Source organism: Idiotropiscis lumnitzeri, chromosome 9 (genome assembly GCF_059441095.1).
Source record: "Idiotropiscis lumnitzeri isolate Australia: NSW breed Sydney's pygmy pipehorse chromosome 9, RoL_Ilum_1.0, whole genome shotgun sequence".
NCBI classification, from domain to species: Eukaryota; Metazoa; Chordata; class Actinopteri; order Syngnathiformes; family Syngnathidae; genus Idiotropiscis; species Idiotropiscis lumnitzeri.
In genome coordinates, this window is record NC_142399.1 from 8,253,513 (window position 1) to 8,268,098 (window position 14,586).

At 40.0% G+C, this 14,586-nt stretch overlaps 1 protein-coding gene across 1 annotated transcript in view; it reads left to right on the forward strand.

The window, feature by feature from the left end:
• Positions 1–14,586, forward strand: part of LOC148330108 (protocadherin-15-like) — a 188,746-nt gene that overhangs the window by 100,552 nt on the left and 73,608 nt on the right. Inside the window, exons 14-19 of the mRNA XM_088304514.1 lie at positions 1,830–1,964; positions 4,071–4,220; positions 7,733–7,926; positions 8,403–8,535; positions 8,814–8,893; positions 14,186–14,279. Of these exons, the coding sequence (XP_088160640.1) occupies positions 1,830–1,964; positions 4,071–4,220; positions 7,733–7,926; positions 8,403–8,535; positions 8,814–8,893; positions 14,186–14,279 (786 nt within the window). The remainder of the gene's footprint in view (positions 1–1,829; positions 1,965–4,070; positions 4,221–7,732; positions 7,927–8,402; positions 8,536–8,813; positions 8,894–14,185; positions 14,280–14,586) is intronic.

The window sequence follows — 14,586 nt, forward strand, 5'->3', positions numbered from 1 at the left end:
CAATTATATCATGGGGGATCTCCTGAGTTTTTTCAAGTATTGAACATTTGGTGACGACTCCTAGAATTCACAATTTCCGCCTCGTATAAAACGGCCGCAGAACCTTAATGGCTTCTTCTTTCATGCCACTATACCTCCTAATGATGCGGTTGTAAATCTGCATTTTAGTTCAATTTGGCTGAGTGTGCTGCGGAATGTACACGACGTTGACACTCATCTGATTAATACGTGCAAATTTAGCGCAGATTGTAAATAGTTTATGATTCATTTGCTGACTAATGAAGCCAAGGTCGGTGGTTGGGTCTGCCGTCCCACTCAGGACATCCCTCCCCATCCTGTGCCTGGGAAATCTTTTGACTACTGGAGACTACTGAGATGACAGAGACGCTCAACTGACATTTGTCTTCGTACACCTGCACAATAAATGCGCAGTACTACTACTACTACAACCACGACGATCACTAATATCTTCTTTTACTACCCCCACACCTACTATTGCGTCAACTATTGTTATTACTACCGCTATTACTATTTACTACTTCTATTCCGATTATGACAACTACTATTACTACCACTGCTAGAATCAACTAAAATAATTCTAGTATGATTTCTGCAGCACTCACAGTGCTACTGCTGTTACGATTATTTGTAATATTGTCATTGTCACATGTATACGAGGTAGAAAATATCATCATTTGTAATTAGTAATAAGTAAAATTGTCAATATTATATTCAATTATTTAATAAATGAGTACATAATGTTTGTAATACCATTATGTCATAGTAAATTCCAATCATCTCGAACGGCTCGCCAGCCCATCACAGGGCATTATAAGATTGCTATAAGATAAGAAAACGAAAAAAATAAACTGTGATAGTTAAGAATGCTGTAGTCTTAGTTTACGGTTCGTTTAATTGCACTGCATTATATTCTTAACTCATTTACTGCCATTGATGGCAAAAGACGTCAAAGATCCATTTGTTTTTTTTTTTACTTGACTGGTAGTGAATGAGTTCAAAAAGTCTTTCTCATATTAAGATAAATTTGTCATACTATGTATTATTAACTAATACTTTTGTAAACTAAGCATTATTATCTTTGTTAAAGCAAAATTATGGATACCGCTCTCATTATATTGTGAAGGTGTACTTTATAATATGACGTGTTAAAAGTGATGATACCCTAAAAATGTCAGTATGTTATTGAGTTCTGTGGCTTTGCATGTTTTATTGGAGTGTTTTGCCGTGCCGCTTTCTACTTTGCTTGCCTTTCGAATGCTCCTGCGTGTTGTTTTTGTCCGAATGGGGAGTTTTCTGCAATGCATTTGATAACGCAACGGTGAGTTTGTGAGCTCTTACTACGATACAATTTTAGATCTCTTCCTCAAACAGACATTTACCGTCCTCAGTTCACCTTTCAAACCCTTTTTTTTTTCATTTTAACATCCATTTCAGGAGAAAATGTGAAGGGTAGACGCGCGCAACGTAATCGATAATCTTCTCTGTTGTAATGTTTACCAAAGCAGGCTGGTAGACGCTTATCGAATGCGCCAATGACCCACTGCGGACGCTGAAAGAAAAATAAGTTGTCCACTTCTGCAAAAGTTATTGTTCATCAACAGCTTGCATCTTATTTTATTTGTCTTTGTGGAAAACGGAGACTGGAGGTGGCTGTTATGAGAAATGATTCCTTTATTGATATTGTCACATTCAACACGCATTGATCCGTTCCTCGCATCTGCTTTCCTCAGCATTGGAAGGGAGACGAAGCGTCCACGTCGTCATGGTAACACGTTCCTTGTTGCATTTCATATTTGCTCTGCTGCCAGACTCAAGACCCCATGTTGAAGATAACCCAGGACGACTACACGGCCATCTTCAGCCTGACCTCCGCCGGCATAATCCGCTACCTGAGGCTGCTGAAACCCGTCGACCGGGAGAAGCAGATGACCTACACGTTCACGGTACGCTCCCTCCCTCCCTTCTTGCTGCAGTAAATTACCGGCGACCTTTGACCAGCGTCTTCTCTTGTTTGTTTGTTTGAGTCGAAGGTCAGCGCAGACCCAACGTCAGGGGCAGGCACGTTTCGCGCACAATGCGACCTTTATTAGGTTTCCGGTGGCACTGTATGCTCTCGTGATTGTATGAGGTGTGTCAAGTCAAGGCAAGGAGAGGCAGTTTGGATTAATACAGCACAACTCGTACAGTTCCGCAACAACCGGGCTAAGTCTAGGCAATAGCATTGACAGAATTTAAATTTTTTTTAAGGCCGTAAAACATATTTTAAATAATACAACTCAATGTTTTTGAAAGTCTGAGACGTAAAATAATTTAAAATAATTCAAACTATGAGTTTAGAGTAAACAAAGAGATGGGCAACTGAGTGAGAGAGAGAGAGAGAGAGAGGGGTGATCATCATTTTCATCTACTTGGACTTGGCTTTAAAAAGTTCTGGTGCCAAGTTCACTTTTTCAGTTAAAAAGAAGCCATTTAGAGCTTTTTAAACGAGAAAGACTGGCAGTAGGTGTCGTGGGTTTGTTCATATGAAGTGTTGCTTCATCAGCAAAAGGTAAACTCGGGAATAGAAAGCTTCTATAAGAATTGATTCTCATTTTGTTTTATCGCTGTACTCACCACATTTTTCTAATCAGGCTTCCAAATCCTGATGATCAGTGTAGTCATTGCAGGAGTGGGGGGGGTGCGAAAAAAAAGCCCTCTTTGATCCATTTACAAGTTGTCCTGCAGGTGAAGCTTTATACAAGCGCCCTTAATATCACTCCTACACGCTGCTTGTAAAGTTTTCAATTTAATAAACACATCCTTCTCCTGACAGATTAACCTTGCGTCAAACGCAAATATGCGAGGCGTGTTGCAATAAAACCTCACCCACTTGTTTTATCGCGCTTACAGTATCCATCTGGCAAAAGGGCAGATGGGAAAAGACAGTTGCAAAAGAGCATGCTTCTCTTCCAATATTTGGATAGTTATTATTGCTCGTAGGTCACATCGAGGCCACTCTTATTAACAAATTGAATAAATTACACAGGGCGAGCTTGACAAGAAATGTGTTTGCCCTTTTTTTCAGTGTTTAATTATGCATATATGGATAGTTAGGATAAGTGGCTCGGATAATGGCTGGATGAATATATGGCTAGTTCTGATGTCCGTGTAATAAAATGGCATATATCTATTTGGAATGAGCTGATAAAAAGTAGGCAGCTTAAAACTATATATATAAAATTAATATATATAAAACTAATATATATATATATATATATATATATATATATATATATATATATGTGTGTGTATATATATATATATATATATATATATATATATTTATATATATATATGTACACATGAATAAAAAATATATAAATATAAAGAGGCCCTCAACAGATTTAATTACTGGAGTAAAATCGATTGGAAATATTGTAATATATATTGTATTGTAATATTATAATTCAGAAATATAAAATTACTTCAAAAATATTAAATACATAATAGGATGTATTAAATAGAAATAATTACAAATATTCATAAATGCATTATATCATACACTGATATAAGTATGAATTAAATAAATGGAATTTTCACCAATTATCATATTGTAAGACCATAACCATAAAATAATGACAAATAACACAGTTGAGTACTCACCGATACAGAGTACCGATACCTTTGGTACTTTTGATATTGAAAATTGAATTTCACACAATGGCAAATTTCCGACCTTTCTTTTTGATTCAGAAGATGATTCACCAATTTGTCAAACCACTACAATATAGCGCCAGCTTGTTGGTGGCTGGTATCAGCAGCATCCATACCTTAAAACAAGACATATCGGCCCAATACCAATACCTGGTAACAACTCTGGATTGTTTTATTTCAAATTCATAGTGGCCATGCCTTAAGGCCGGCCACAAGTGAAACAAGCACTTCCTGCCTTAACCTCCTTTAGGGACATTTCTGGAACACCTTTGAGATGCTCTCGTCAAATCTATAGTTGTCTGTCTCGCAAGGTCAAAGCAAATGGCCCCTATGCAATATGTTTGTCGCCCGCACAGATGGTGGCGTCGGACGGCGTCCAACGGAGCGGCCCCGTCACCGTCAACATCTTAGTCATCGACGCCAACGACAACACGCCCACGTTTGCGCAGGTGTCCTACAGCGTGGACTTATTCACAGACATGCAACCCGGGGAGACGGTGCTGCAGGTAATCAGCGCGCACAAAAGCATTTCTGCCCGCTCATACCATTCTCTCAGCAACCCGTGACCGTTTGGACGAGTGTGTTCACAATCTTATCTGTAGTCTTGACACGCCGTCATCTGCGCGGTCGCTACATGGGAAGCATTTTAGCTGTCAAAGGTGTGTTTCCTCTCCAAGTTGCCTTAATATACAGTAAACACTTCAAAATACTGGTTTATATCCTGATTCGTAGTGAGTGAATAGAAAATAATTGCTTTGACTTGCAAGAAATATGGTGGCAATGAACTCAATTCACTTCACCGTGAGCAGCATTTTTGCAGATAGTAAACAGTTCTTCAAAAGGAGGCTTATATTGCTGTTTAATGACACCTCCAGTTCAAGTTTAAACGATACTTAAAACAAAGAAATTGCACATTGTATATATAAAACAACTAAGCTGGCATCGATAGTCACAGTTTGAAACTCCATTAAGAAAAAGATATTTAAACACAAAATGGTGGAGCAATACATGTAGACAGACAATAAAACAATAATCACAGGCAAATATTTGTTATGCTCTATGAAAAATTACAAATGTTGCCAGGACTCATCGGACAGATTTTTTTCATGCTGATTCCGAGAGAGAAATTTATTTATTTATTTTTTTATTTTTGTGGGGGAGTGTTTGTTTTGCCTTGTCATGTTATGTTTTAACCTGTGGAAAAAATATATAATGAAAATAATAATAAAATCATCAAAATAAATCTGGTGCCTTTTGCGGATGTAACAAGAGCCAATTAAATCAACCCTCCGATTTATCGGCCGAAATAGTACATTATCTTTCTGAGTCACTTCCAGTTGAAGTAAAAGAAATACTATTCTTCTACATTTATTTCTGCAATACTGCCTCCCAGTGGCCAAAGCAGGCACAGTAGAGGGAGCAACACAATGAATTGAATTGCAGCATTAAATACTGATACACAACCTGTTTAATTGAATTAATTATATTATTTTTCTGTTGTTCTCAAGTACAAAATTAGTTCGTAGAGTGCTATTTTTCTTTTTAAACAACACAGACAAAATTACTTTTCGGTTGGTGCGGCTGGGAGTTGATTAGAGTTTTGAGCAAGGTCACGGAACGAATTAAAAACGTATCTCAAGGCCTCATTGTGTTACAAATGAGCATAACTGAATTTTTTTTTTAATATTAATCGGTTGCAGCAAAACGCAATATCCAATAATATAGTTACTTTTCTTGCATGATACTCCAAACACCAAAGTTACCATCAGCAGCCGTGCTATTTAAGTGAATTATCTAATCTAATCTCTAATCTCGTTGCACACTTGAGTACAATGACAATAAAAGGATTTCTAATTCTAATTCTAATTATCATAACCCACCGCGGAGACCTTTTACAGCGCTTGTACACTTGTTGCTGTCTTTTCGTCCGTATCATAAACAACTAAAAGATGCCCCCCTCTGGGATTCATCGCGGCTGTCTAGGGGGCAAGCATCCATGCTGGATGACTAATATTGTCCTCAGACACTGCGGTAAAAAAAAAAAAAAGAGCAATCAATAGGTCGTGTGGCTTGTTTTCTCCTCGGCCGTTCAGTAATAAATATATACACTGTATGAGATCACCATTGGTCGACAAATGTTTACCACGGCCACCGCTGCGTGCAACTGCATTATATTCACAGCTGTGGGAGGGCAAGGAGTAAAATGGAGCCAATTATTTATTCCACGCTGTACAAAAGGTGGAAAATAGGCCAATGGGACAAAAGCCACACTGACAAGTTAAATGTCATTTTTACTTGCCGTTGGTCACAACCATATGACCAACATTTATTTATTTATTTTTACGCTGATTCTAATATTTGACAGAATAGAATAAAGAAAAAAAAGTCTTATTTCTTTTGTCTTACTCTACAATAGAGAGAATCATTGGTCATTATTTATTTTCGGGTGGGTGGGTATTTTTTTTCAATGTCATTATCTTCGTTTTGTTTATCAGTACAAAGAAAAATATTACCTGCACAAATCTCTTATTTTTTTTTTTTTTTCTTAAATAGCTTACATTGAACAATTAAATCGGCTGGCCAAACAACTCGTTACGGTGCAAACTCTAAATCTAACGGCACACATACAATACATCGCCTGTAGCAGTTGAGAAACAATATTTATCTAATATGACAAAATGAGTTTAAATACAATATCAACCCGAGGACGGATTTACGGAAATATGTGGCCCGGCTAGCTGGCCCAGTGAGGCTCATTTGAAAAGTCATTGGTGAAAGAAAAATGATCATTGGTTATATATTTAATATAAGTTTTATAGGCGAGCACGACTGATTCTGATGATCCTGGGCTGATGAGATTGTCATGGCGACACAGAGGCTGGATTCTGATTGCACCCCAAAAAAAAAAAAAAAGTCTAACATGCATGGACATCTACTGGGAATTTTAAACTGCTACAAAATTAGGAAAATGGCGTCAAATGTGGGATGGAAATGTCGGTCTGTGTTTCAGATAGTTTAGATCGATGACATCCGATAAATATATATTTTTTTTTAAAAAGAATTGAAAAAACACTACGTATGACACAGCAATGCGAAATCCAGCATCAGCTCAATAGGATTATTATTTTTTTTTTTTTTTTAACCTTCTACCGACTCTGATTATGTTAATGGATTAGGAACATTATCCCTCCTGATTCCATTATTGCGCCGACTTTAAATATCATTGTTTGATTGCAGCTGTGGACAAACATGCCGCTGCCAATTAATAGCGAGCGCGTCTGCGCACGTGCACGTTGGCGTCCTATAAATATGAATCCATAACCCCTTTCGACTAAATCCACTCATGCATGGACGTCCATCTTTTTCATTTCCTCTCCATTCGTAGTTCCACTGCACTCATTTGTCTTTCCGTCCGACTCGGAAAGGTCGAGTTTAATCTGTCTTAAAAAAAATGTCCGTTTGGCCTCCACGAAATGAGGCCAGTGGCCGCGCAGTATTCAGCGTGAGCGCTTAACCGCTTTTTATAAGCCCTTTATGAAAGAGAGGAAGGAGGCAGGTTCCCTCAGGCTGCTGCTGCTGCTGTTTTATGTTTGATGCTCCTACACGCACATGAAAACAAGGTGTGGTCTGTTTAGGATGAAATTTCGTAAAGCCTGAAAGATGTTCCGAAAGCCCAGCGAGGCTCGCAATTACTCGCAGCGGGCCGCCGCCGAATAATTGGCTGTTCCGGACTAATGCGTTTTGAAATCAAAGCGATATCCCGAGCTCGATGCTTTCATTTTAAAAGCATAGACTTCATTCAGAGCAATTCAAAACTTTTATTGATCTCGATTGTCAACAAGTTGCGAGCAACCACAGCGGGGATTTTGCTTCAGTACCGCATGTATACTTTTAATGCGCCGGAAAAAAAAGATCACATTTTGGTTTTTCAAAATTGGTTCAAGTCATTTTCACGCTTGAGTGGGATGAAAGTGTCAAGCTGATGCGCAGGTTTCTTTCTGTCTTCCTGTGTCAAAAGTTAACGGCGGAGGATGCTGACGAGGGGCTAAACGGACTGGTGACCTACGAGATCCTGGCCGGGGCTCAGGGACATTTTGTCATTAATAATCGCACGGGACGCATCACAGTGGCGCCCGGTGTCAGCCTCGCCGTCGGACGATCTTTCGCGCTGACCGTCAAGGCGTCTGACAACGCGCCAGAATCCCTGAGAAGGTACGGTAGCCTGCACACGAGTTCTTTTGCGGGATGGTCAACAAAGCACTCGCGAAGGTGAAAGAAAATTGGGTGGCAGGGTTTTATTATATTTTTTTTAAACTCAATTTGTTTTAATGAGTTATAAGCAAGTTTGTTCATTTGAGTTTTTTATTAGTTTTAGTTTTTTTAATATGTGTATTTTTTTGTTGAGTGCAATGAAAAAATGTCATTAGGTTTTGTGTAATGTAGTTATTTTTTATCCAATTCTCAAACTGGTTGAGAAGCAAGAGCCAAATAAATGCATTTATTTCAAACCCTGAAAAATAATGCACGCTATTAATTTTTTTTTATTAACAAAAATAACGAACATTTTCATTATAATTGTAGTTCATTTTATTTATATATATATATATATATATATATATATATATATTATTTTTTTATTTTATTTTATTTTATTTTTATTTTTTTTTAAACAACTATCCTCTTCCCAGGAGCTCCATCACAACTGTCTATATCGAAGTGTTGCCCCCCAACAACCAGAGCCCGCCACGCTTCCCCCTGCTCTCGTATAACCTGGAGGTGAGCGAGGCCACGAGGATTGGCGCAATTCTGCTCAATCTGCAGGTGAGTCGTTGATTTCTGTCTGAAAATCAAATTTATTCATACAACTATCCCTTGTCCTCTAACCCAAAACCATAACCTTGACCCTAAGTTTTAGAGCAATGTTTGAGTGCTGCATGTTGCTTGTGATCTACATGCATTAAAACGTCATGCTTTGTCCGTCTTTTGTTTCTTCTTTACTTATCATCCAGCCTTATGTTCACGCTTAATTCGGTTCCTCAGCCTTTCCACTTTAATCGCTTTTTGGACCTTTAAAGGCCCTGCATTCTCTTTCCCTCCAGGCCACAGACCGAGAAAACGACCCCATCGCATATCACATTCTGAGCGGGGATTCCCAGAAGGTGTTCAACCTCTCTGAAACGTAAGTCCGCCGCTTTTTCGGTGTATTTTCATAAAAAAAAAAAAAAATGCCTGAATGCTGACGTTTGATTTATTGGTTTGAGTGTCGTGATGCTGCAAATGTTAGCTGCTTTGGCGCCTAATGAAACAGCTTGCGGAAACATTTTGAGCTGAGGAGAATTGCGATGAACGAACGCTGTGTGGTTTGAGCTGCATGTACAGTGACTTTTCTCCGTTCTGAAACCGACCTCTTTTCAAGCCCCTTCACTGTCTCTGAGACGACAGCGCATGAAACGCCACGTGTCACAGTTCTCGGGAAAGAGAAGCCTCAAGACGCTGATATGAAAGCAAAAATCTTAGCTACAAAAACAGCAACGTGGAGAAAAGGGTAGCGAGGTGCAAGTTCACAAAAAGCCGGAAATAATGAGACGCCCCGGTAAGCTTATGTGCGGACCGATAATGACGGTCATGGAAGGGTGTCCGGGCTCAGAACCTAAGATATGCAGAAAGAACAAAACTGCATACATAAAACCCCAAAATGGACCAACTACCCAACCCTACACACACCAAAAAACGGAGTTTGTTCTCTCCCTCCAAATCAATATCGGCATATATATATCTATATATATATATATATATCCCACGCCGCTCTGCCGCATGGCGAGGAAACGTCATGAAATATTAAGGTGCCTTTTTACCATCTCGGAAATGAGTAAGTCAATTTGCAGGGTCAAGTCCGTTTTATTTATGTGGTGCAAATATGCAAAACAAGTCATCTCAAGGTACTTCGGTCTCACACATTAGGGAATTTATAGAAAGCCGATGGAACATTTATTTGGTATTCTACTAGTCTATACACACACACACACACACAGAGAGAGAGAGAGAGAGAGAGAGAGAGAAAACCCACAGTATTTAGAAAATAAAATGTAATTTTATTTCAAGTTCGGCTTCAAGTTCGGCGGGCTGCATTTAAATGTTTAATGGGCCGCATGTGGCCCGGGCTGTAGTTTGCGCACGCCTGGTGTAGTATAAACAAAATAATACATGTTATACATGGTATCGGTACTCACCCATGTCTAATATCTGATGATCATTAATTGTGTTTCCGTTTCAGTTCAGTGATGTTTTGTCTGTGTTTGTCATCTGTCTCTTTACGTGCCCTCTGATTTACCGGCGACCGTCCCGGGATGCCATCTTTCTTCTTTTTCATTCAAATTATTCGACAGCGTTTGGATGAGAACTCATTAGGCTGTGCCGTTTTCCCATCTCTGCCGTGGTGATTCCCACAGTAGTCTTGGCAGGCAGCGAGCAGCTGGTGGGGAGTTGCATGCTAACAACAACAAGCTGTTGTTTCAGGCTACAAATATGTCTCAAAGTTAAGTCACACCATTCCGAAATAGGAGCCACCTAGTACATTATATTGAGGCTACGTCGTCGAACATGCCGAGAATAGTGTTATTGATTTAGCCTACTCAGAGCTTCTTTTGTTTCGTTGGTCTTGAGTTGGTCTCCTGTCATTTTGCAGCCATTGAAAATTACGACTCATATCTCTTGCCTTATTCTTGTAAGATTAGCCGCTTTCATTGCATTACATTAAACTTCCGGTCGATTGGTGTGACACTCGAGTACAATCGACTATTATTATACTTGATTTTGCGTTGTTAAAAAAACAAAATATGCCCGTGAGAAGCAGGGATTATTTTTCAACATCATTTTCTACTCTGTAGTATCTCCGATTTTGAAAGGCAGGTGAGTGACGTGGGAGTCAGTAAATGAAAATGTAGAGTTGGCTTTTATAAAGCGGCTAACCGTATGCGTTGAGTGCCTTGTCATCAATTTCTGTGCAGTGTATGAATCCGCTTCATATGTGTTTATTTTGTTAGCGTTTGTTCAATAAGGTGATTCAAAGTGCAGCGCTGGCACATCTGACGAGCTCTTCTGCCATCCAAATGTAGCACGGAATTCACGGTCTTACATAAAGCACAGCGGGTCGGGCTACGTTGAAAACACGTCACAAACGCCCAAGCAGATGCCGATCTGGCGCACTCTGAATTAAGACTGATTATCCACAACTCCTGTTTAGTTGCGCATACAACACACCCACTAAGTCTTGTCATTTTTCCAAGCCTTAAACTCATCCCCGCGACGAGATTCGTGCACTGCTGCATTTCCAGACGACACTCTGCATATGCCGCTGCTCGTGTTCAGCTATTATGAAAAATGAGCGCTCCAGTCCAGCGCCTCTTATAAGCAGGGCAGGTTCCCCTGAGAAGGGGATGCTTCAGATGGTCGCCATAGCAGCAGGAGCTATGCAGCGTGAGTCTGGGATGCCGAGCAATATGATGCGTTACATCATATTCTTGTACTTATACCAGTGGTGGACCGTCAAGGCCTTCTCAGCTAGCTAATCAAGAAATCATGAGCATATTCTTCCTATTGATATCTTATTATATCCGAAAGGTGAAAGTTTCTATCCAATCAGAATTCGGCTAGCTCGTGTTGCCAGGCAGATTTCACAATACCAGTAGCACGCACTATACGTCCGAGGCCTTTAGATCCAATTGTGCGGGCATCTGTTTGGTGTGAGTGCGTGGGGGTGGGGGGGTGGGGGGGTGTTACAGTCGACCGACAGTTGCGATAGCCAATCAGATCACAAGTTGATGATAGTAAGGCCTTCTCCCTGAAGGTGATGAACGCGTTTTGCGATTGGATACTCACTCGTGAGGGGGCAGCGCTAGGCAGAATCAACACACCCGGAAGTTGAAACTGGCGACCGTTCGAAAATGTAGAATAAATTCTTGCTTTTTTAAACCACAATGGCCGAAGGAGGGAAAAGTGTGGATTTAATTGCAGATACACTTGCGAGGCCATTTTCAAGACGGACCTTTCAAGAGAAGCTAGCTTGTCCTACTCTCAGTTGTGTGTAAGTGTCTTTCTGTATTTTTTTCGCCAGCTGTAGTGTCAGAAATTATGACAATATGAGGGCGATTTATTCAAGTCGGACTAAGTATGACTTCACTGAAGCCCTACGTGTGAAATATGACCTATACTGCACGGAGACGCACACTGAGTCAGTAATGATGGCAAAGTGCTGGCATGAGCGCCAACTGAGCGTAATTCAAAGACTCACCCCGTCTTATATGCTTGCTGACCATGTCATCCCTTTTATGATCACATTGTCCCATCTTGTGAAGACTACGTCCAGCCGGATAACCGTAACTTATCCGTTTCCTCAGAGAAATCAACTGCTACGTTCATAAAGTGGACTTAGCCGTAGCTCAGAGGTTTGATTGATGCCGTCTGTGTCGCGCTATCATATCATACTGTCCACCTCTGCGCTGTATATATTGATCCACATTCTTTCACATCATTTATCCCCATAAACCTGAACAATGGTCAATGTATCATTCTGAAATGTGGAACGCAAGTCAATTTACAGCCATTAATCCCGTCTGAAGTGAATCATTAGCGTGGCAGCTGTACATTTATCACGCCAGAGGTCTTTTTCTTCATTAAACCTCCTTTTATATGTTTTCCCTTCCCTCATTTGCATCTCCTCTACCGACATTAGCGCATCATCTACTGAATTATGGCTTTTGTCTTTAAATGCCTCAGCATCTGAGTGCTTGTCTTCACATTATGGCATAACAATGAAGTATATTGATATATAACTGTGTATACATAAAAATCAAGAGAGAACCATTAATTTGTCACTAAATACAATCAAACTATAATAGAACTTGGAAACAAACTTATTTTAGCCCTGCTAGTTAGCTACTTAGCTAGTTATCTGTCTCGAAAGTGAGTCTTAACTATATATTTCACCAAGCTAACTTGTGTAGCCGGTTGCTAACATTCATTTCAAGACAGCCTGATAGTAATATATTCAAGTTACCTTGAAGTTGTCAAAGATTGATGGGTTGTGCTCTCGTGGGACATCCTTCCTCTGCTAAGCCACCGTACCCTCAATGACTGCTGAAACGGATCATTTTGTGACAGAAAGTTTTAGCAGTTTTGCGAACCGCTAAGCAGGCCATGCATAAATGAAACATAAAAAACTACATTTGTGTCCCTCCCATGTTCTTTAAACTGATTAAAACACACATTCATTTCATAAAAGACTTTTGAGAAGTATTCCTTAGCACCTGTTCTGTCTCTCGTCGTCAAGATGAGAGGGTATCCACAGCAACAACCCCAGAAGCATGTAAGCTGTAAGCTAGGCTGCTAGTGCTTTTGAAGATGTTCATATCATTGTTGACATTTTATCTTTTTATATTCTATTTATTATATGATATTTCTAGGTGCTTTGTAGATGATACTTTAAAATATCAATCAAACCCCTGACATAGTTTGGCTTATAGTTGATCCATTCAACATTTCAAGAAAGTTACCACATAGCATAGCACATAGAGCAGTACAATATTTTTGTTTTCTGAATTGATTTTGCTCTCTCTCTCTCTCTCTCTCAATATATGAAGTTTTTAAATGCGTTTGTGTTTGTTTTTTTAAAGTATGTTTAAAGACCTCGAACAATAAGAAGCGCAGTTCATGCTACAAAAACATGCTAGCGCTGTACTGTATTCGAATTTGATTTGACTTCTTATGACTTTATTCATTTCAAAGGGCATCACATGAACGTGAATATTCGTGCCGTGGATTTATTATTACCTGGCGCGCAAGTGAAGAATGAAATGAACAAATGACATTGATGAATGAAAAGGTCATAGGCCTACGGTTAGTCACATGTCGTCCACAGCAGCCTTCTATTAGGACGGTAAAGGAAAGAACAGGACGACGGGGAGTTGTGGCACTCATTATTCTACTATTGGGCTGTTTTGATGCATTTTGTTTGTGGTCCTGGCAGATTCTCTCCTGGGTTCCTTTGTTTTGTGTGTGCTGTGCGCCCGTGAGTGTTTGTATTAATACACTTGCTCCCGCTGCCATGTCTTACGCCACCGTGTGCGGACGTGTGCAAACAAAGATAATTTGACGCGTTGCTCTCGGGAATGCGCAGGCCACCGTGCGGACCGCCTCCCTGCCAACAAATTGTAGCTTGTGCGCCGCATTGACTGGAACCACAACATGGATTCCTGCTGTTTGTTGCGCGTCTGGTAAAATTTAAAAGCCCGCTGCTCCTATTCTCCTGTGACCGGAATTCATGTGCCTAATCTCGAAGTAAATACATTCTGATAAGAGCACACATCTGACATATTCATGTGCTTACTAGGGACAAATAACGTTTAAAGCCTTTTGGTTGTTTGCAAAGATGAGTATGAGTCTGTTGAATTTAACGCTTTGTTGTCCTCCACAGGATTGGGCTTCTAATATTGGAAAAAACACTCGATAGAGAAACCAACGACCGCTACCGTCTGGTCGTCACAGCCTCGGATGGCAACCCTGGAGGGGTAAGACGCAAGCCGCTTTATTTCCACCGTCAGCGTATGTCTGCCCTTATGTTGTCCAAGGATGTGCTCAAATTGTTGACTTGTGCACGTATTAGTTACTTGTCATGGATTCAATTTTCCACTTGGGAGAGTTACTTCTACCTTTGTCTGCTTCTAAGAGCAAAACTACATTTCTTATTCCAGTGTAACCGTTGTTCAAAATCTTGCAAACTCTGTTTTATTGGCTCCAGATGATGCCATAATATGAAAAACGTTGCCTGATGGCACTCTTGTTTTGTAATTGGTAGCTAACTTTTAATTCTCAAAA